This window comes from Haliotis rufescens, unplaced genomic scaffold, assembly GCF_023055435.1.
Source record: "Haliotis rufescens isolate VD_foot unplaced genomic scaffold, xgHalRufe1.0.p SCAF_37, whole genome shotgun sequence".
NCBI lineage: Eukaryota > Metazoa > Mollusca > Gastropoda > Lepetellida > Haliotidae > Haliotis > Haliotis rufescens.
In genome coordinates this window covers 2,401,515-2,423,796 of record NW_025964079.1, presented here as the reverse complement: position 1 = coordinate 2,423,796, position 22,282 = coordinate 2,401,515, and the positions used below count along the sequence as shown (strand labels likewise).

Here is a 22,282-nt window from a genome sequence, read left to right as displayed (position 1 = left end):
ATCCATCCATTAATGCCCTAGAAACTCTCAGGAACCGTGCTTGCCAAACACGGTCACCCACCTACCTTCTCCCCTCGACCAACTTGCTTAACTTTGCCTGATTGACCGCCCCCGTGGTCTTGTGGTTGAGCATCTGCCCGGAGAGCGGAAGGTCGGGGGGTCTATCTGTGGTCGCGTCATAGCAGAAGACGTTAAAAGATGGTAATTATTGTTACCCTGACTTGTGCTCGGCATTAAGGGGCTAAAACAAGGACTGGTCGGCTCGCAGTCAGTATACTGTGTCTGAGCGGGGTGTTCATGTTAAAGTGCAGCATGAGCTAGCACCATAAAATCGGCATTAGTCCGGACTAGTTCAAGCAGAAACACACACGCACGCACGCCCGCACGCACTCGACGTTAAAGTCAATTTCGGTTCAGCTCAGCTTTGCCTAATTGCCTGTGTTGTGTGACCTGTGTCCTCTTCACAGGACAATGTGCCTCTGTATTATCAAATACAACATGAGAAGCTGACTGAAGCTTCATCTTTATTCAATCTTATAAAAGAGGGAATGTGTGAATAGTCAGAAAAATGCGAACATTATAGTGACTTGCAGTGTTACAAAAGAGTTGATTTTTTTGTCATTAAACACTTTATCACGTGACTGTAGATCCACGGGTCCGGGTGGTCCTGTACGGGGGTACCCGGGTCCTACACAGTACCCATCCTACCCGAGTTACGGCTAGACTGACAGTCAGCCAAGTCTCAAAGACTGTCATCGCAATCCATATCGTAGGCCTCGTTTCGAGGCGTCGTCTGCGAGTTTGTATGTTATTATTAGTGACATGGTCCCGTGTTGATAAACACAGGACTGGAAGTGATTATTTGAACAACAATCCTAGGCACAAGTGTCTTAAAAGAAAGAGGAAAACAGTGATTTATTTTGTTTTAATTCTGTTCAAGTTGCAAATGTATTTAATTGAATATCGAATATAGAGGAATAATACAAATTCAATGTAATAAAATTTAAAACGAAACTACAACCAAGGTATTCGAACTTGTAATCTTTGTGATGATGAATGCAGTCCAACCCAATTGCCATATACGCATTTATCTCCCTTTGAAAACGCTCCGTGAATGAAGTTAGGATTTTCATTTCGCCATGGCAGAAAATTGTCCCCACGTGCAAGTGAAATTTTTCACTAAGCAACCAACGTACGTGTTTTATTCGGTTGTTACTGATTGATAATGGTTGTATTTGTATTTATTTGTTGTATGATTAATTTCTGTCTCGTTCTTTCAAGTATTGAAGAAACTATCTTGAAAAGGATAGCAAAGACTCCAACTTGACAAAATGTGATCGAAGTCTTTGCACAAATTGTTGTCGATGGTTTGTTATGAATATTGCATTGTAGATGAAGCAGTGTTTTATGAATATCATGTGATCTCATATGGGGAAAATGTCCGTCCGTTATCCCCTCCTATGATTATAGACAACAAAATGCGTTCTTGTCCTGGTTGGGTGTAAAGAAAGCAAGCCGAAAACATGTCTCTGAAAACATGGAAATTGGGCCGACAGGCGGGGTAAAAGTTCCGAATAGCTTGCTTACATTACTTGAAAAATCTGACAATGATAAAACATAATTGTTGCAATCATTTATGTCTAAAACATGATTCATGTTGATCGATTTTCTAACTGGTGCAGAAATAGTAATATTTTGACTAGTTCTCCAACAGATAATCATGCTGATCTGTCAATAGCTGCTTGTCCAGATTGGAAGGCCTCCTGTCCAGAATTGTGTGTGCACAGTATAATTCAGCTGGCGTATTACAATCTGTGGTCATCTTTGTTAAAATTGGGTTTTGACTGGACGTTCAAGTTGCTGTACAGACAAATCAGTTGATTATCATTTCTTTGTTTGTTGTTTAATGCTGCAGTCAGCAATATTCCAGCTATATGACAACGGTTTGTACATAATCGACTCTGGACCAGACAACCCAGTGATTAATATCATGAGCATTATTCCACGCAATTGGGATCGATGACATGAATCAACCAAGTCAGTGAGCCTGACCACCCGATCACGTTAGTTGCCTCTTACGACAAGCATAGTCGCCTAGTTGATTATGAACACATTGCATACCTTGGGTTAGTGATAAGTTATCAATAATGCTATCAAAACGATTAATGATGAAGATTTAACACTTGCCATAGACTAGCAAGTTTATTACAATATGAATTTGCACTATAATGAGATCAACAATTGTTTTTTACAAGGTATTCAGTCTAATTTGTGGTGAAGATACATTTTTTTCGGTTCTTGTAGTTTCAACTTATCCTCCGATAAATAAAATGCCTTGTTCCACAGTCCAAATATTTCTGTTTGGGCAAAGTCTAATTAGCCATGGTATTTCATCAATATTTGTTCTTTTCATTTTTATTTTTTAGATATTCAGTTCCAGACAGCCCCTTTTCTGTGCCTGCTAATGTTGGTATCACAGAACTGAGTTCTCTAATCAATGGACTCCTAAATGGTTTGTTTTATGTTCATACGTTCTTCGAAATCAACTGTCGAAAAGATCACTGACACATGAAGTTCTACTAATATCCAAACTGTGTTATGTTTATCAATTGTTATATAACATTAACATGTTAATCTTACAAATTTGACTTTCAAAATTTAGTGTCAAAGTCAATTTCTTGCTATTTGTAGTGTAAAACCTCTCGTCCTTGAAAACTGTTCTAATTAGTAACTTTCAAACACTGAAAAAGACATTTTAGTTCTGGTCCCTGAGAGTGTCATTTCCAAACACCTGTGTCAGACTTATATTATTTTCCATATGTTTTGAACCAAGGGCAGGTAACTCTAACCAATAAGCTTAATCAGTGTTAATAAACAGTCTGTTATGGTTAGAACTATCAAATTATAAACAATCTTTGTGTTCTCATTGTTAAATATTGTCTTTATTTTCAGAAGAAGATAGTGAGGGTGGAGTGGATTTTGATTTCCTCATCGATGGAGAGTTTCTCCGTGTGACTCTGGATGTGTACTTGGAGCAAAAAGGAGTTTCAACAGTAAATAGAAAAAGAGACTCATTATCATACTAATGCTAATCACTGCTTGCCACATATTGATTGGTGAAATGTTATCATGTATAGATTATTTATTTTAACAATTTTTAGAACTATGTTCCATTCTTTGAGAATAACAATAGCATACTGGTGTATATAACAATTTAATACAACTGGTATGTCAAACCCTAGTAAGGACTGGTAGATAACAGTTTTACACAATAATCAATATAGAACAAAGAATAGTTGTGAAAATATATCACCTCTTGTTTATAATTCTACAGTATGAGAGTAGATGATGCCAACCTCTAGAAATAAACCCCTGTTTCTCTGTTCCAGGAAGATGTGTTGGACATTGAGTATGTGGAGCGTCAAGCGGCGCCTAAACCAGAGAACTCACTTCTCCATGACGACTGGGTCAGTTGTCTCCAGGCCAACACTCGCTAGTAAGACTGATAATACGGCTGTTTATATTGCGCTATATTTCCATGCCATACAGGGGCATGCACAAAGGGCAGCATTGTTATTACCCCGGTCAATGTATCAGTGTGCACTCGATTTTCATTCTCAGCTCCCTGAGGAGTATACAACCCAAGATGCCTGTGAGGCGCTAGAAGTTTCTATTTCATCCTTCTTAGTACCCATTCACTGCTGGGTGAACAGAAGCATATTTTGAAGGAGACACCACATGTGATTCATGTAGATGCCGTTACCTTGATTCAGTCTCCTGTTTAGAGGGGCAGTCGGGTAGGCCAGTGGTTAAAGCGTTGCTCGTCATGCCGAAGACCCGGGTTCCATTCCCGACATGGGTACAACGTGTGAAGCCCATTTCTGGTGTCCCCCGTGATATTGCTGGAATATTACTAAAAGCGGCGTAAAACCACACTCACTCACTAACTCACTCACTAGAACAAGCAAGTAACTGGCCAGGTCCCAGTTACATTGACAACAGAACCTGTTTCTAATTGCAAGACTGGTACTCAAGGAGATGTACTGTATATATTTATATGATAGTTCATCTCTCAAGTGTTTGTGCCTTAACAATGTTAAGGACTTGAATCATGTTCTGAAAATAAGTTTGAAACTTGTTCGTTGGGGATGGTATGATTTAACATGGAAGGAATTAGTAATGTGATTAACTAAGTGTCTTGGACAAGTTTACACATGTCTTTGAAAGGCATTTAGAAGTGATGCACATAAGGAAGAGACTTTATGGATGTCAACTTCTATATTATGAGGAACTTGACATCCATAAAGTTATTATGAGGAACAAGATCCGGGGTAGAATAGGTCTTCAGCAACCCATGCTTGCCGTAAAAGGCGACTATGCTTGTCGTAAGAGACGTCTTACGGGATCAGGTGGTCAGCCTCGCTGACTTGGTTGATGCATGTCATCGATCCCAATTGCATGGATCGATGTTCATAATATCCATCACTGGATTGTCTAGTCCAGTCTCGATTATTTACAGACCGCTGTCATATAGCTGGAATATTGCTGACTGCGGCGTTAAACAACAAACAAACTTTTATGAGGAACACAACATTTCGGAGTATGTGCTTACTCCTTCTCCTACTCATCAGGTGAATGGTCATAAATTCTCTTCCTTATGAGTTTAAACATGTTCTTTCTCAGTGTTCTGTTGTTTTTTGTTGTTGTTTTTCTTTTCTCTTCTTGTATAACCATTGAGACTTAATATATTATTCCAATAATAATTCAGGTAAGCTTCAGAGCATTGTTGCCAGTGTTGGAAATAAAAAGAATTGCAAGGCTGCCATCAGGGCCCACAGAAAGCTGCTGGCCCTGACAAAAACTCTTCGGAGCCTCATTAAAAAAATCCCTGCAGCTTATTGTGACAAATAAATCAACACATAAATGTACAGGCCGGAAGGACCAATACAAAATTGAAACTAAGGGCCCGACACAAAATCTACCTGCCACGGGCCTACGGGCAGGCGCTTATTTCGAGCACTGATTGTGGCTCTTCAAAGCTTCAGTACTATTTTTCTATTTGCAGCATATTGTCAGGTTGCTATGACAACACAGCCCGATTGTGGTCCTCCAGTGGAGATTCGCTGATGACTATTCCTGGCCATACGGCGCCGGTCAAATGTGTTGCATGGATGAAAGAAGGTTGGTGTCTCTCATTTTTGACAGGGGTCTTTGTTTTTCCAGGTTAGATTAGGCCCCAGCAACGTATGCTGGTCATCAGAAGGTCTGGCTGTTGGAGTTTATTGTATAGACAGTCAGTAAGACTGGGAGCGCAACTTAATATACTTAAGAAATCCCAAGAGAATTCTTGGTTCGAATAGGTCCGCTTATCGTACAAGGTGACAAAATCGTGATTTGTTGATTACCTGTTATCATACCTGAAAGTGCATATCTTTGCTCATAATATCAATCACTGGATTGTGTGGTTTACACTCAATTATTTACAGGCAGCTGTTAAAAAGCTAGAACGGTTCAGCGTTTGAAAACAAGTAAATACAAACATGACAATCAGATTAGATATTCCTGGGAAGCTATGCCACTAGCAGCTTATAGTTTTGACTGTGTTGTCTCCAGTATGTCTTGTTTTGTTTGTTGTTTAATGGCACAGCAATATTCCAGCTATATGGCGGCCCCCTGTAAATGATCAAATCTGGACCAGAGAATCCAGTGATTTACATCACGAACATCAATCTACGCAAATGGGATACAATGACATGCCTCAACCAAGATCTTCACAAGACTTGTTGTATAATGGATCTCAAACATGTATCTAGTAGCAGGTTTCTATAACGGCATATTAAGAACAATCTTTTTAAATTTTGTTTTATCAAGCATCATCATCTGAATACTATAAAATGATACAGAGATCCCTCGCTACAGTGGTACCTTTAGGGTCCAAATAATTGCTGAGCGTTATAAACAATCAGCGGTTAAACCAAGGTGGAGTCGTAGGGGGAAGATGACGAACACATCAGTTCGTGCTCTGCCTACCTAACACGATCTACGATGCACGTTTCAGAGTTTAATAAAAGATTAGAATAGTAGTGGTAAAAAAAGATTTATAGAGTGTTTTGCGCTTATCATATTCCTTCATCGAAATCAGGTGAACAAACAGATATAATAAACTTGGTCAATTAAACCGTGCGCTATAACCAAGTTGGCGCTATTTTGAAGGGCGCTATAGCGAGGGAACACTGTATAAGAATAATAAAAATGCCCAAGAGGAAGGAAATCTACCAACATTTGCAACATAATTTGATTTATTTCAGACGATGACACAAGCAGTTTTGTGACTGGGTCACATGACCAGACGTTGTTGGTTTGGGTGTGGCAGCGGGAGAGGAATGAGGTGGACTGCGTGTGTACGTGTCGCGGTCACGCGGGGAGTGTGGACTGTGTTGCCGTCAATCAAACACAAGACAAGGTGAGATCATCATATACACAACATGTTCTCACTTCATAGAAAGGCGACCATGCTTGTCGTAACAGGCGACTAACGGCATCGGGTGGTCAGGCTCGCTGACTTGGTTGATGCTTGTCATCGATCCCAATTGCGTGGATCAATGCTCATGATATCAATCACTGGATTGTCTGGTCCAGACTCGATTATTTACAGACCGCCATCATATAGCTGGAATATTGCTGAGTGCGGCATTAAACAACAAACAATCAATCAACAGTTCATAGAATTTATGTTTGCCAAAAATTGAATTGCACAACTTTGATGCCTTCTTATATATTTGTGATGTACAGCTTTGCATTTTAAGCGCTCTAGGCAGGGGATGCTTATAATATTCAAACCATCGAGGCACAGCCAATGGATATACAGTCAGGTCTCCTTGTGATCAACAACTTAAACTGTACATGACTCTCAAGCTCTTCACAGCGATAGCCCATTTGCGGAGCTCTCCATGCTATTGCTGCAACCAGTCAAAGCTCCCCACTGTGATAGGTGGCTACAACAGTGCTTGGAGTTGAACTCTGACTGACGTTATGTCTACACACAAGTGATAACTGCTGTGACACTGGATACTCTTACCCCAGCATAATTATTTTCTTTGTTTGTCAATTTGAGATTTATTTCATTTCAACTATCATGTAATTGGTATAGTAAGAACAATGGGGGATTTTTCGTCTGCAATCTCAAACTAATCGGCTTAAACAAACAAAAAGGAAAATTCATCTGGGAAATCTGGACAGTTGTAGACCTTTTCAAAAGTCAAATTTGATGGCATTCCCAAAGACATAAACAAAAATATAAATGTGACTACATTTGGATTTGAAGGGCAAATTTCAAGAATCTTGTAATGGCCGCCTCGACAGCAACGATGTTACCGAGGATGTAATGGAGGTGTCACGCGCTGGGAAGGAGATGCATGACTCTGTGACTCCCAGTAACCATATAGGGATTTATCTAGACCAATCTCATTAAAATCAGATCTTAGTTCTCGCTACTGCTAAACAAAGATCTGAGGACATCCCATTAGGGGTCACGTCAGAACGACCTTTCATCCAACCAATCACAGCGTCGCTTACTAGATCATGAAAGTGACAGTCGGAATTTGATTTCTAATCATGCAACCTCGAAAACTTTAACACAGGGTATTCTGAACAATAGTTACAGGCTTAATGACTGAATCCATACAATCTATACCATCTATTAGCCATTCCAGAATGTTCTTTTGTTCAGGTTTCAAATTCTTAATCGAAAATTTGTCAAAATATGTTTCGAAGGGAAGTTGCCAATTTGAAATTAGTGCAGTAAAGCACAAGAAAGCTGCCTTCTGATTGGCTAATTACGACTTCTTGTCTGTCCTTCCATTGGTCGGTCAAAGTTCGTGCAAGGTCGGTCTGACATGACCCCTAATGGGATGTCCTCAGATCGTTGTTTAGCGGTAGCGAGAACTAAGATCTGATTTTAATGAGATTGTATCTAGACTTGCTCAGAGGCAGCAATTTGGCCCCAGGTCTGCAGCAAATGTCAATTACAAATCCCAAATTGGAATTTGAAGTTTTCCAATTCCTGTTAATAAAACCACATGTGATGATTGTTATGACTATGTAGAGGTGACTTGTAATTTACTGGTAACAGCAGTCAAAAACAATAAAAAGAAGAGGCACTTTGCCTGAAATCCCAGTTAATTACATTAAGTAATACGTTACCACTGTTATACCGAGGCTGTTGTCTCCCACAACTGCTGCTATAGCGAAATCTACCACAGAGATCTCAATTACCTCATGCAGCACGTGCGTAGCCACCTAGCTGCCATGTGACACCCTTCACTCTTGTCTCCTTCGTCTGCTTAGCAAGACGTGTTTTCTCCTGCTGAAGCGTTCCTTGAAGATTTGGTGATATTTATTATAGTTTATTCTCTAATAAACTGTGCTTTTATAGGGCGTTGCGGTAGCGACGCTTGGTTATAATTTTCCCGCCCTTTTTTCTATATACTTGCGGGGTTCGCGTATGCACGTTATGTTTTATGTTTCCCCTGTTCTTGTATGTTTTGGGGGTTAACATAACTTATTTCTTTAATAAAAGTTATATGTGTATGTTATATGTTCACATTGCTCGTTTATTTTCTTGTGAAAATGCTCGTTTGTGAATCATTGTGGTGCGTGCGTTGTAACCATGTTTTGTTCTTTGTTTATAGCAAACAATCAATGTCTGACATGGATATGTCCCCAGTATCCACCCCCTCTACCCCTGCTCCTCGGAGTTGTGGGGTGTGCAGAAAGTTTTTGTCGTCCCGGGATCCCAACGATCGTTGCCCGCGGTGCAGGGTTCCTTGCGGGGACACCCGGTGCACCCTGTGCGAAGGTCTGAGGCCTGCGGAGTTTGAGCGGTACCGGCTGTACGTACAGTCCGTCTCCACCCCTGTGGTGGCCGGTTCGTCCGGTCGGGGTCCCCGTGCGGGTACCACCTCCTCGGCTGCGGCGGATCCCCTCGCGGCCCTCGGGCTGTCTGGGGATTCCGTCGCCGCATTGTTGTCGAAACTTGTGGACTCCAAGCTGGCGGCCTTATCGCAAGATAGGCCGCTGGCTGTTCCGTCCCCGGCCTCTTCGGTGGCCGCGGGTTCGGACGCGGGGTCCACCGTGGTTACCGGTCCTTCCCCCGAACCGTTGCTTCCGCTATCGGTTAAGGACCACGTGGCCATGGTGTATGACCTCTTCGAGGACATGCCAAAGTCCCTGCTGATACCGCGGGGAATCCACGGTTTCGTGGGTTCCTCCGAGGTATACGACGAGGCGTCCGACAAGGCTTTCCCGGCATCAACCTTGCTGCGCGGGATTAAGCCTTCTTTGGAGAAGGCCTTCACGGCTGCCTCCGGTCGGGGTCTCCCGTTACCTCCCCCGTCGTGGAGAAAAGGGTCTTTCCCAGTACATGACCTTGCCTTTCCCGAGGCTGGTCCTTCTGCGGAAGCCCATGTGGAGCGTTTGGGGGTCCGTGCCCCACCGGTTGCCACGGTACCACAAGGTACCTTGCAACAGCTGGACACCCTCGCTCGACACTCCATGCTGGCAATGTCTCACGGAGACACATACCTGGCTGCAGCGGCCAGTCTGGTCGAAGGTTCTCCTACAGACCGAGACCAGCGCATTTACAACTGCTTGCTCGGTTTGAATGCTTCCCTGGAGTACGTTGCCGGGGCTTCGGCCTTTGTTTCCGGCACGTGCCATTTTCTTCGGCGCCAGTCGTATCTGGTTGCTTCAGGGTTGGACGCTGCCAATCAGGAGGTGCGCCTTGGTCTGCTCGGACCCTGTTTAATAACAAGATCCCTGGGGTTCTGAAGGAACAACAGGCCACTGTGTCTGCCGAGGCCTCTCGGCACACACTGGATCTTGTGGGGTCCTTGCATAGGCGCCTGGGTGCCGCTCCGAAGCGGAGCGCGCCCCAGGATGCTGCGTCCGGCAGGCCTAAGGGGTCGGGTCCTTCTTCCTCCGGGAAGAAGCCCCGCTCTGAGGGCTCCGGTAAGGGTTCTCAGCAGCCCTTTCGCGGGAAGAAGGGGAACTGGGGGAAGCCCAAGTCGTCTAAGGACGGCAAGGGCACCTCCAGGTGACTCTCATTGGAGGGGTTCGTATGCCGACAGCGCCAACTTCGGTTGGCCCGTAGGCGAACCCGAGTCACTTGGCCCTGGACAGTTGCGCCTGCCGCAGCCCGTCCGGCCCCCCTCTCTTTCCCCAGTGGGAGCCAGACTCCAAACTTACTGGGAGAATTGGGAACAAGTGTTCGACGACCCGTGGGTGGTCAACACGATTCGGTACGGCTATCGGCTCGATCTCAAAGCGAATCCGCCGCTCACCGTTGCCCCGTCGGCAGGTTTCTATTCGGAAACCGATCTTCCCTTCCTCGCCGATGCCATCGGCAGGTTGGTGGAGAAGAGGGCAGTTCGGGAGTTAGCTCTACCAGAAATAACACCGGGGTTTTACTCCAGGATATTTCTCGTTCCCAAGAAGGACAGTGCCGAACTCAGAATGATTCACAACTTGAAATCGTTCAACGAGTTCTACCTGCGCAAGCCGCCCAAGTTCAGAATGTTGAGCTTGACGGACCTGAAAGCACTGATCATGCCGGCCGACTGGCTAGCTTCGATCGACCTGAAGGATGCTTATCTGCATGTTCCGATTCACTCGGATCATCACAAGTATCTCAGGTTTGTCTTTCAAGGCAGGCACTACGAGTGGAATGTACTCCCATTCGGTCTTTCATCCGCTCCCTGGCTGTTCACCCGGTTAACCACCCCCATAGTGGGGTTCCTCCACCGGAGGGGTGTCCGGTACTTCGCGTACCTGGACGACTCGCTAGTAGCAAATCGAATGTCGGACACCCTGTCACGCCATCTCGTTTTCGCACGTCGGCTCTTGGAGCAATTGGGGTGGATTGTCAATCTCCCCAAGAGCGAGTTAACCCCTTCTCAGAACTTGCAGTTCATCGGAGGTCGGTTCAACACGGTGTCCCATCGCCTATTTGTCCCCCCAGACCGGTGGCACAAAATTCAGGCGATGATTGCCAAAGTCTTAGCGGTGCAACAGACTGTTCACTTTTGGGAACAGCTGTTAGGGCTACTTGTATCAGCCCAGGACTGCACCGAACGGGGTCGTCTCCAACTCCGCCCGCTGCAACGGTTTTTAATCCAGTTGTTAGCAACGGAGGTGAACAGTGCGACCGTCGCCCTCCCGGATCGGCTCCGACCGCATCTGGAGTGGTGGACGGTCCCTTACAATGTCTTATCAGGAGTCTCTATGCGGCCCTACCGGGCCACGTTGAACCTGTATACAGACGCCTCTCTAGTGGGCTGGGGCGCCCATCTAGAGGGGGAGGTGAGCTCGGGGCTGTGGTGCGTAGACGAACTAGGTCTGCACATTAATTGTCTCGAGTTCAAGGCAGTGATCAACGCAGTCAATCACTGGAAGCATCGTCTCGTCGACGCCCGGCTCATGCTGGCGACCGACAACACGACGGTAGTGTCCTATGTGAACAAACTGGGGGGAACCCACAGTCACTCGCTACTCGATCTCACGTTCGAGTTTTACGCTCTGGTGGACAGTGTCCCGTGCCAGATACGCGCCCGTCACATCCCAGGTGTGCGGAACGTACTGCTCTATCGAGGCCTCAGGATCCGAGCCCCACAGAGTGGATGCTGAACTCAGTAGTGTTTCAGTGGCTGTGCGAACGTTTGGGTCGTCCGATGGTCGACCTGTTCGCAACACGGTTCAACAATCAACGCCCGTTGTTTGTATCACCAGTCCCGGACCCGAGGCTTACCCGCCGACAGCGTTGATACCACACATTCTAAGCCGGCTTCGAGGAGTTCGCTGTCGAATATTACTGATCGCGCCCATGTGGCCAAACAGATCGTGGTACCCCGACTTGCTGACCCAGGTCACGCAGTCGCCACTCCCGCTGCCTGTGAGACCAGATCTCTTGATCCACCCTCACACCCGTCAGCTTCATCCAAACGCAGGGCAGTTCAATCTGCACGCGTGGATGTTGTCACCGAGCGTCTGAGGAGTAAAGGTTTTTCTCGCCGGGCGTCTCGGGCATACGTTAGTATGCATCGTGATTCTACCCAGAAGGTGTATAATGCACGTTGGGTTATTTTCACGAAGTGGTGTTGTAAACATCACATTCATTTGCCAGATAAGGTATCTGTGCAGGATATTGCTCGTTTCATGTCTCACTTGCGAGAGACCCGGAAACTCTCCGGGGGTTCCATTGCCAACTATGTCTCGTCCGTTGCTACGGTACGGGACGTTGCTATGGGTACCAGTCTCTCCAAAGAGCCGGTGATACGGGGTATTATCAAGGGTTTCAAACAGCACGATCTTAAGAAGGGCCGCCTTCGGGCACCGGCCTGGGATCTTTCCCTAATGTTGCAATCACTTACGGAAGCTCCGTATGAACCCTTGCATAGTGCTTCGTTCCGGCATGTGACTTGGAAAACAGCATTTCTCCTCTCCTTTGCCACGGCGGCAGTGTATCCGAAATTCATGCACTCGATGTCGCCAAGGTACGATTCGATAGGGGTGACGAAGGAGCGGTCCGCCTGGGCCTGCTCATGGGCTTCGTCGCCAAGAATCAGAGAGTCCGGCAAACGGAGAGAGAATTCACTGTAAGATCCCTCAAAGAAATCTTACATCCTGCTGATACTGAGGACAGAGGGCTTTGTCTGGTTAGGGCCCTTAAGTATTATCTTAAGGCTTCGAATGAACGTAGACAAGGGCGTGACCGTCTGTTCATATCGTGTAACCCTAATAGCACGGTTGACATAACTCGCAACTCGATTGCGTTGTGGCTTCGTTCTGTCATCAATCTGGCGTACCGGTCTCGGGGGTTACCGGTAGCGGGGTCAAACCCGCACGAGATCAGGGCGCTAGCGGCAACATTTGCCCTACACTCGAATATCTCTGTTCACAGAATATGACGAGGTTGTTACTGGCGTTCTGACTCGGTTTTTGCCAATCATTACCTAAGAAAGGTTTCTGATGAAGACGTGGAGGGGGTGCACCGTCTTGGGCCGCTGATCGCGGCACAAGCGGTCATCTAGGGGGTGTGTCCAGCGCAATTCCAAACTCCTCAGTCGTCAGTCCTTGCACGATGGTCAATCTGGGTCGTCTTCAATGTTCCCACGCCATGGGTACAGGAGTGGGGGTCCTGCAAACCAGCGCACTCACACCACAGGTGAGGCGGCTTTTTGTGTGTTTTGTCCTTATTTGTATTTTGACAATTATGCATTTAATTGTCTGTCGTGTATTCCAACTTTGCGCTACATGCTTACGAATACTGGAATTAGGTCACATGCCTAATGCATACTTTAAGTAGGCTTGCTCTGGGATATATGGTCTGAAGGAAATTAATTTCCCTCTTTTCGACTGTTTAACCTGATCTAAGATTTAGCTCACGCGGATACAGTGTTCTCATCCGCTGCGGCGATGAAATACCTATCCAGTGGGGCCGTTTGGAGTCACCAATCGTTTTGGCAATGACGATTGAGCCTTACGGTATGTGCTTGACAGTGCTTTGGTATTCCTATAGGGTAACGCCTAGCTAGGTGCATGCGCATCGAGTGCTTCCGCCTTGGTGTTTACTTCCGCTGGTCGGAAGGAACGCTAGCAGTCAGGATTCGGGTTGTAGGTGCTCCCCACCGCCTACTGTGGTAGTCAGCCTCGGTATAACAGTGGTAACGTATTACTTAATGTAATTTGTAGAATTTTCCTATTCGGAATATTCTATAAGTAATACGTTACCACTGGGCTGCTGCCCGCCATTCCCCCGAGCACTTGCTCTCGCAGGAGACAAGAGTGAAGGGTGTCACATGGCAGCTAGGTGGCTACGCACGTGCTGCATGAGGTAATTGAGATCTCTGTGGTAGATTTCGCTATAGCAGCAGTTGTGGGAGACAACAGCCTCGGTATAACAGTGGTAATGTATTACTTATAGAATATTCCGAATAGGAAAATTCTACAAAATCCCAGCCATATATGTTAGTCAGGACAGTGTTTCTGTAAATAACAGGGAATGTATGATCAGTTCCCACACAATTTCGCTGAAATAATATGTTGAATGATATGACTGTGCTAATGAAATGGATGATATAAATGAAAACATAGATTTAATCAAAACATTTATTAAAAAATATTGAACGAAATGGTGTACCTAAAAACAGATTTGTTGACATACCATCTCCGGTACCTGCAGCAATGTTTTCACTTTGGAAAGAAGAGTGAAAACACAGTGAATGCATGTACTCAGGGGTCCGGAAAATTTAAAATCCCAATCGGACATTTGCATTTAGGCCACGCCCCCTTCAAATAGCGTATTTTTGTACGACTTTTCACACACATTACAAGTTGTTCCGTACAGTGTGAGTGTTCCCTCGTTATTACGCGCTTCGGTTATAGCACGAGTAAAGCATAGCTCCCAAAATACATGATGTACTATGGGTATACTTTTGAGCTTAGTCAGGGCACTTATAAAATGAAGATTGTTTGAATATTGGTCCAGAAGTTGGTCAGTGGGATCGTAATGGAGCAGTGTGATTATTATGGTGAAAACGGTATTCAGGATAATCCCTATGGAGATTCCAGGGCCCACTTGCACAAAGTGATCTTAGTGTTAAGATGATCATAACTCCCATACTTTAACATAGGGTTACAATAATCTTAGTGCTAAGATGATCATAACTCCCATACTTTAACATAGGGTTACAATAATCTTAGTGCTAAGATGATCATAACTCCCATACTTTAACATAGGGTTACAATAATCTTAGTGCTAAGATGATCATAACTCCCATACTTTAACATAGGCTTACAATAATCTTAGTGTTAAGATGATCATAACTCCCATACTTTAACATAGGGTTACAATAATCTTAGTGCTAAGATGATCATAACTCCCATACTTTAACATAGGGTTACAATAATCTTAGTGCTAAGATGATCATAACTCCCATACTTTAACATAGGCTTACAATAATCTTAGTGCTAAGATGATCATAACTCCCATACTTTAACATAGGGTTACAATAATCTTAGTGCTAAGATGATCATAACTCCCATACTTTAACATAGGGTTACAATAATCTTAGCGCTAAGATGGCTTGTGCAAGTGGGCCCTGGGAAGAATAGGTCCCCAGTGTCCTATGGTTGTCGGAAGAATCGACTAAAAAGATTCCGGTGGTCAGGCTCTGTGACTGGGCTGGTGGTGTGTCTTTGTCGTCCCGAGAGTGTGGGTCGATGTTCATGCTTTCAAGTCACAGGTTTGTCTGGTCACAGTCGTCATGGTGACGTGCGACAACTTAAATACTGCTGACCGCGTCCATTAACACTTACTCAGTCATGGTTAAACAAACACAGCCGACACAAGGTCACATGTACAAGTTGATGAGTCTTTGTCTTCTTTTCTTCAGTTCTGTACCGGATCCTGGGATAAGATGTTGAAACTCTGGTCTGCAGGTCAGTTTTTTTATCACTTTTCTTTACATGACTTTTTAAAAAAAATAGTTTGTTTCAGAAAATACTTCCCAAAAATATTTTTGAAAATAATATGCAGACATTGTTTGTCCCCAGGGTTAGACAGAGACACAGATGTTTCAGACGATGATGGCACCGAGTCCGCCTCAAAGAGGAAGAAAACGGCTGAAACAAAAGTTCATTCACGAGTAAGTTCTTGGTGCTAGTTTTTTCTGTGAATGTCTGGATCAGTTTTCAACAATAATACTCTTTGCATTCATTGGGTTTGACACCCGTGAAGATCCGGGGTAGAATAGGTCTTCAGCAACCCATGCCTGCCGTGTCCGCCCGGAGAGCGGAAGGTCCAGGGTTCAATCCCGGGCCGCGTCATACAAAAAGACGTTAAAAGATTGTACTTGTTGTTACCCTGTCTGGCGCTCGGCATTAAGGGGCTAAAACAAGGACTGGTCGGCTCGGAGTCAGTATACTGTGTCTGAGTGGGGTATTCATGTTAAACTGCGGCATGGTATCTCAGTGAGCTAGCACTATAAATCGGCATCAGTCCGGACTAGTACAAGCAGCCACACACACACATACACGTGCATGCACGTCGCTATATAAGTGCAATAATCTTGGACGCGACGTTAAACCCCATTTCACCTCACCTCACCCATGCCTGCCGTGAAAGGCGACTATGCTTTTAAGAGGCGACTAACGGGATCGGGTGGTCAGGCTCGCTGACTTGGTTAGTGCATGTCATCGTATCCCAATTGCGTGGATTGATGCTCATGATATCAATCACTGGATTGTCAGTTCCAGACTCGATTATTTACAGACAGCCCTCATATAGCTGAAATATTGCTGTGTTTGATGTTGAACAACACACAAACAAAAGAATCATTGGGTTTATAACTACACAAGTGCCAATGTAACAACAGTACAATGCGATGAGGAAGATTTGTTGGACACGACATGATTTGTACAACTATAAGTCTCTGTTTTCGCAGGTCCCGATGTTGACATTGTCAGGGCACAGTGAGGGCGTGTCGGCCGTCGTGTGGCTCAACTCACAGGAAGTGTGCACTGCATCATGGGACCACACCATCAGGATCTGGGATCTGCAGGAAGCCAAGCAGTCGGCAACATTGGTACGTGTTTGTTGATGTGTTGCGTGACTCCATGAGTGAGTTGTATTTAGTGTTGTAGTCAGCATCATTAGTATGCGTTATTTGACGTGTTGAGTGGGTGTTATTTAGTGCTGTTGTCAGCAACATTGGTACATGTTTGTTGATGTGTTGCGTGAGTGAGTGAGTTGTATTTAGTGTTGTAGTCAGCATCATTAGTATGCGTTATTTGATGTGTTGAGTGGGTGTTATTTAGTGCTGTTGTCAGCAACATTGGTACGTGTTTGTTGATGTGTTGCGTGAGTGAGTGAGTTGTATTTAGTGTTGTAGTCAGCATCATTAGTATGCGTTATTTGATGTGTTGAGTGGGTGTTATTTAGTGCTGTTGTCAGCAACATTGGAAGGCTTTTGTTGATGTGTTGAGTGAGTGAGTGAGTGATTCAGCAATATTCCAGCTATTTGGGATCACCGCTCTTGCTCGCACAATCAGCACTCTGCTTTGCCCGGCAGGTCTCAAAGCTCTCTTTCACCAGATCGTCATTCAGGATAGGGTGATGGCTCTCGTTTGGAACATGCTCCGGGCTCTAGTGATTGTTCAGATTCAGCTGACCGCTCCTCGGGTCGGTCCCACACTGATGATGAGACTGCCTCCGTGGTCTAACGGTAGAGCGGAAGGTCCGGGGTTCGATCCCCGACTGCATCATACCTAAAGACGTTAAAAGATGGTACTTGTTGTTACCCTGTCTGGCCCTCGGCATTAAGGGGCTAAAACAAGGACTGGTCGGCTCGGAGTCAGTATACTGTGTCTGCGGGGTATTCATGTTAAACTGCGGCATGGTTTCTCAGTGTGCTAGCACTATAAATCGGCATCAGTCCTGACTAGTACAAGCAGCCACACAAACACACACACGTGCATGCACGTTGCTATATAAGTGCAATAATCTTGGACGCGACGTTAAACCCAATTTCACCTCACCTCATTTCACAAATATGCGTTATGCGATACGTATCATATCGTGATGTGTATTGTGACCTTGCTGTATGATTTTATCCTTGTTGATGACCTCTGCCCAAAGAGGGGAAGGTGAGTCCTTGTTAAACTGCATTACTCTGGTCTAGTACAAATACAGACGACCTGTGAAGATTCCGGGGTAGAATAGGTCTTCAGCAACCCATGCTTGCCTTAAAAGGTGACTATGCTTGTCGTAAAAGGCGACTAACAGGATCGGGTGGTCAGGCTCGCTGACATGGTTGATGCATGTCATCGATCCCATTTGCGTGGATCAATGCTCATGATATCAATCACTGGATTGTCTGGTCAAGACTCGATTATTTACAGACCGCCGTCATATAGCTGGAATATTGTGCGGCGTTAAACAACAAACCAACCAACCAACAAATACAGACAGACAGACAGACAGACAGACACCACTATGTAAGTGTAATGATCTTTAACACAACATTTCACCTCACCTCACCTCGTATACCTCTACTGATGTTGTCAACTGCTGGTTTGTTTGAGGCTGCTGCATCCAAACAAAGTCATTCATCTCACACTCTAAGTCAACCTGATGTTTGTTTCAGCAAGGATCCAAGGTGTTCTTTGACGTCTCCTACTCCCCACTTAGTCAGACACTGGTAGCAGCATCAGCAGATAGACATGTCAGATTGTATGATCCAAGGTCCAAAGGTTGGTAGCATCAGCAGACCGACATGTCAGATTGTATGATCCAAGGTCCAAAGGTGGGTAGCATCAGCAGATAGACATGCCAGACTGTATGATCCACGGTCCAAAGGTGGGTAGCATCAGCAGACAGACATGTCAGATTGTATGATCCACAGTCCAAAGGTGGGTAGCATCAGCAGATAGATACATCAGATTGTATGATCCACGGTCCAAAGGTGGGTAGCATCAGCAGATAGATACATCAGATTGTATAATCCATGGTCCAAAGGTGGGTAGCATCAGCAGACAGACATGTCAGATTGTATGATCCAAGGTCCAAAGGTGGGTAGCATCAGCAGATAGATACATCAGACTGTATGATCCACGGTCCAAAGGTGGGTAGCATCAGCAGACAGACATGTCAGACTGTATGATCCATGGTCCAAAGGTGGGTAGCATCAGCAGATAGACATGTCAGACTGTATGATCCACGGTCCAAAGGTGGGTAGCATCAGCAGATAGATACATCAGATTGTATGATCCATGGTCCAAAGGTGGGTAGCATCAGCAGATAGATACATCAGATTGTATGATCGATGGTCCAAAGGTGGGTAGCATCAGCAGATAGATACATCAGATTGTATGATCCATGGTCCAAAGGTGGGTAGCATCAGCAGACAGACATGTCAGATTGTATGATCCATGGTCCAAAGGTGGGTAGCATCAGCAGACAGATATGTCAGATTGTATGATCCACAGTCCAAAGGTGGGTAGCATCAGCAGATAGATACATCAGATTGTATGATCCACGGTCCAAAGGTGGGTAGCATCAGCAGATAGATACATCAGATTGTATAATCCACGGTCCAAAGGTGGGTAGCATCAGCAGACAGACATGTCAGATTGTATGATCCAAGGTCCAAAGGTGGGTAGCATCAGCAGATAGATACATCAGACTGTATGATCCACGGTCCAAAGGTGGGTAGCATCAGCAGACAGACATGTCAGACTGTATGATCCATGGTCCAAAGGTGGGTAGCATCAGCAGATAGACATGTCAGACTGTATGATCCACGGTCCAAAGGTGGGTAGCATCAGCAGATAGATACATCAGATTGTATGATCCATGGTCCAAAGGTGGGTAGCATCAGCAGATAGATACATCAGATTGTATGATCCATGGTCCAAAGGTGGGTAGCATCAGCAGATAGATACATCAGATTGCATGATCCATGGTCCAAAGGTGGGTAGCATCAGCAGATAGATACATCAGATTGTATGATCCATGGTCCAAAGGTGGGTAGCATCAGCAGACAGACATGTCAGATTGTATGATCCATGGTCCAAAGGTGGGTAGCATCAGCAGACTGACATGTCAGACTGTATGATCCACGGTCCAAAGGTGGGTAGCATCAGCAGACAGATATGTCAGACTGTATGATCCACATTCCAAAGGTGGGTAGCAGCATTAGCAGACAGACATGTTTGATCCATGGTCCAAAGGTGGGTAGCAGCATTAGCAGACAGACATGTTTGATTGTATGATCCATGGTCCAAAGGTGGATAGCAGCATTAGCAGACAGACATGTTTGATTGTATGATCCATGGTCCAAAGGTGGATAGCAGCATCAGCAGACAGACATGTTTGATTGTATGATCCATTGTCCAAAGGTGGGTAGCAGCATTAGCAGAAAGACACGTCGGACTGTATGATCCATGGTCCAAAGGTAGGAAGCAGCATCAGCACAGACACATGTTTCAGACAGACACAGCTACTGAATTTTGTAAATTGTTTTTAAAAATAACTTTGTATTCATGAATAAATTGTGTATATATCAACTTGGTCTCGTCGCAATATGGTTGAAATAATGCCGATGCGACATTAAATTCTAACTCACACACTCACTCGTGTTAACATTGCCTGGTTGGTTGGTTGGTTGGTTGGTTGTTAAAAGCCGCACTCAGCAATATTTCAGCTTTATGACGGCGGTCTGTAAATAATCGAGTCTGAACCAGCATGACCAGACAATCCAGTGATTAATATCATGAGCATCGATCCACGCAATTGGGATCGATGACATGCATCAACCAAGTCAGCGTGCCTGACCACCGATCCCGTTAGTCGCCTCTTACAACAAGCATAGTCACCTTTTACGGCAAGCATGGGTTGCTGAAGACCTATTCTACCCGGCGTCTTCACAGGCCTAACATTGCCTGATGATCTGCTTCCGTGTTTATACTTTAGTGTGTGTGGTTCATCTAAAGAACCTCCTTGTTCACCAATCAATAAGCTCCCTCTACCAAACAGGCGATATCGTTGTAGCATGATGTTTTGCCACTCTGGCCTAGATTTATTAATGCAGGCTGCAACTTTCAAGACATGCCAGTTACATCTATGAGTCACGACCTGTCTGGCTTGTCGGGAGTATAACTTATTCCAGTCACTGTTTGTTGCAGATGGAGCTGTGGTGAAGAGCTCCTTCACATCTCACAATGGCTGGGTGATAGGCGTGGCCTGGTCGCCAACCAACCAATACGAGTTCATCTCCGGATCACATGACTCGATCCTGAAATTATGGGACACACGCAGGTATGATCTTTTTTACTTTTCATTCAGAAATATTTGTTGTCCAATGATTTGGAGGGCGGTGGTGTAGCCTAGTGGTTAAGCATTCACTTGTCACGCTGAAGTCCCAGGTTCGATTCCCAACATGGGTACAATGTGTGAAGCCCATTTTCTGGTGTCCCCTCGTGATGTTGCTGGAATGTTGCTAAAAGCGCCGTTAAACCCTACTCACAGACTCACTCCAATGATTGGGTGAGATTGGTGAGTGGTACTTTGCTAAAATAAACGCTCTTACATTTTCCGAACAATTGCATTTGAATACAAACCCTGAGAGAAATTTGACCACCTAATCAAAAGCATTTTGAAATGTCAGCTTTCTAATTAATTTTCTGTTTCTGCTTGGTAAGTTGCTTTTTTGCTTATCATAGGGGTGGCCCAGTCGTCTTTTCGCTGTAGGTTGCGTCCCTTGGGCACGCCAAAAACCTATGATTGTGGGTTCGAATCCTGGTTTGCCCCGATTATGTTTCTAGGTTTGTCAGTGGTAAACGTCTGAAACCTGCATCACTTCAGGCTTTCCTCCCACAATAAGCTGACATGCCATGATATGACTGGAATACTGTTAAAAGTGGTGTTAAACACAACTCATTCACTATTGCTTATAATTATTAGAAAATATTGACTTGAGTTTTATAACAAAGCCCCTGTTGACTTCCAGCCCGAAAGCCCCACTGTACAACATGGAAGGTCATGAGGACAAAATACTGGCTGTTGATTGGTCGCTTCCTGAGTTGATGATGTCAGGAGGGGCAGATAACCACTTGAAGATATTCAAGTATGATTCCAAGTCAGAGTCCATGGACGTCAGCTGATTGAACTCTTTGTACATTATTGTGTCAATAAATATCATGTCTTTACTACCATCTTCTACTCTTTTAATTATGTCTCCCCCACAAAGGATTAGGAGACATACCTTTATTGTTTTTGGCTTCGTTCCCTTTGGAGTGGAGGTCATGCATTGCAGCCATTGTGACAACGTGACAACAGTTGCATTGTCAGGCTTTTCAGCCACCCCATGTACACAAGGACAGATACAGCATTATTAAACAACAAACATTTGGTTTTCAAAGGGGGGGGGGGGGGGGGGGGTGTTGTCTCCCCTAACCAAAACAAGGGTTCAAATCCACTTGTCTACAGGACCTACAGGATAAAACACTCTTCCCAGGGCTTTTACGTGTTTGGATTCCTGATCATAAAAGGTTCCAACCTGTTTGTTGTACAAACTGAATGTAGGGGGATTTTGTCGTGGCACAGTCCGTCTGTCCGTCCCACAGAGGGTACTAAGCTTGTGAAATCAACTCCTCCTAGTTTCCAGAGAATATCCCTGAAACTCTACACACAAGATGTCGACATGTTGATGATATGCACATCGCAGCC

The 22,282-nt window shown here is 44.9% G+C and overlaps 1 protein-coding gene across 1 annotated transcript; it reads left to right on the top strand.

Moving 5' to 3' along the window:
- The first annotated feature begins 1,102 nt into the window (after positions 1–1,102).
- On the top strand, positions 1,103–21,762 carry LOC124140408 (ribosome biogenesis protein wdr12-like). The gene is made up of 12 exons (XM_046507944.2): positions 1,103–1,192; positions 2,427–2,512; positions 2,953–3,053; positions 3,390–3,496; positions 5,066–5,181; positions 6,309–6,463; positions 15,450–15,495; positions 15,610–15,701; positions 16,500–16,640; positions 18,201–18,306; positions 20,740–20,872; positions 21,564–21,762. Exons 1-12 carry the CDS (start codon positions 1,140–1,142, stop codon positions 21,715–21,717), a joined length of 1,290 nt encoding a protein of 429 aa, XP_046363900.1. The 5' UTR covers positions 1,103–1,139; the 3' UTR covers positions 21,718–21,762.
- The last annotated feature ends 520 nt before the right edge of the window (positions 21,763–22,282 follow it).

What these genes read in the sequence shown, in the direction of transcription:
- LOC124140408 (XM_046507944.2), top strand. Translation starts at nt 1,140, where the DNA reads ATGGCAGAAAATTGTCCCCACGTGCAAGTGAAATTTTTCACTAAGCAA. An exon ending in AGCAAAAAGGAGTTTCAACA is followed by an intron (nt 3,054 to 3,389) that starts GTAAATAGAAAA and finishes TCTCTGTTCCAG; the next exon opens with GAAGATGTGTTGGACATTGA. An exon ending in TCAATCAAACACAAGACAAG is followed by an intron (nt 6,464 to 15,449) that starts GTGAGATCATCA and finishes TCTTTTCTTCAG; the next exon opens with TTCTGTACCGGATCCTGGGA.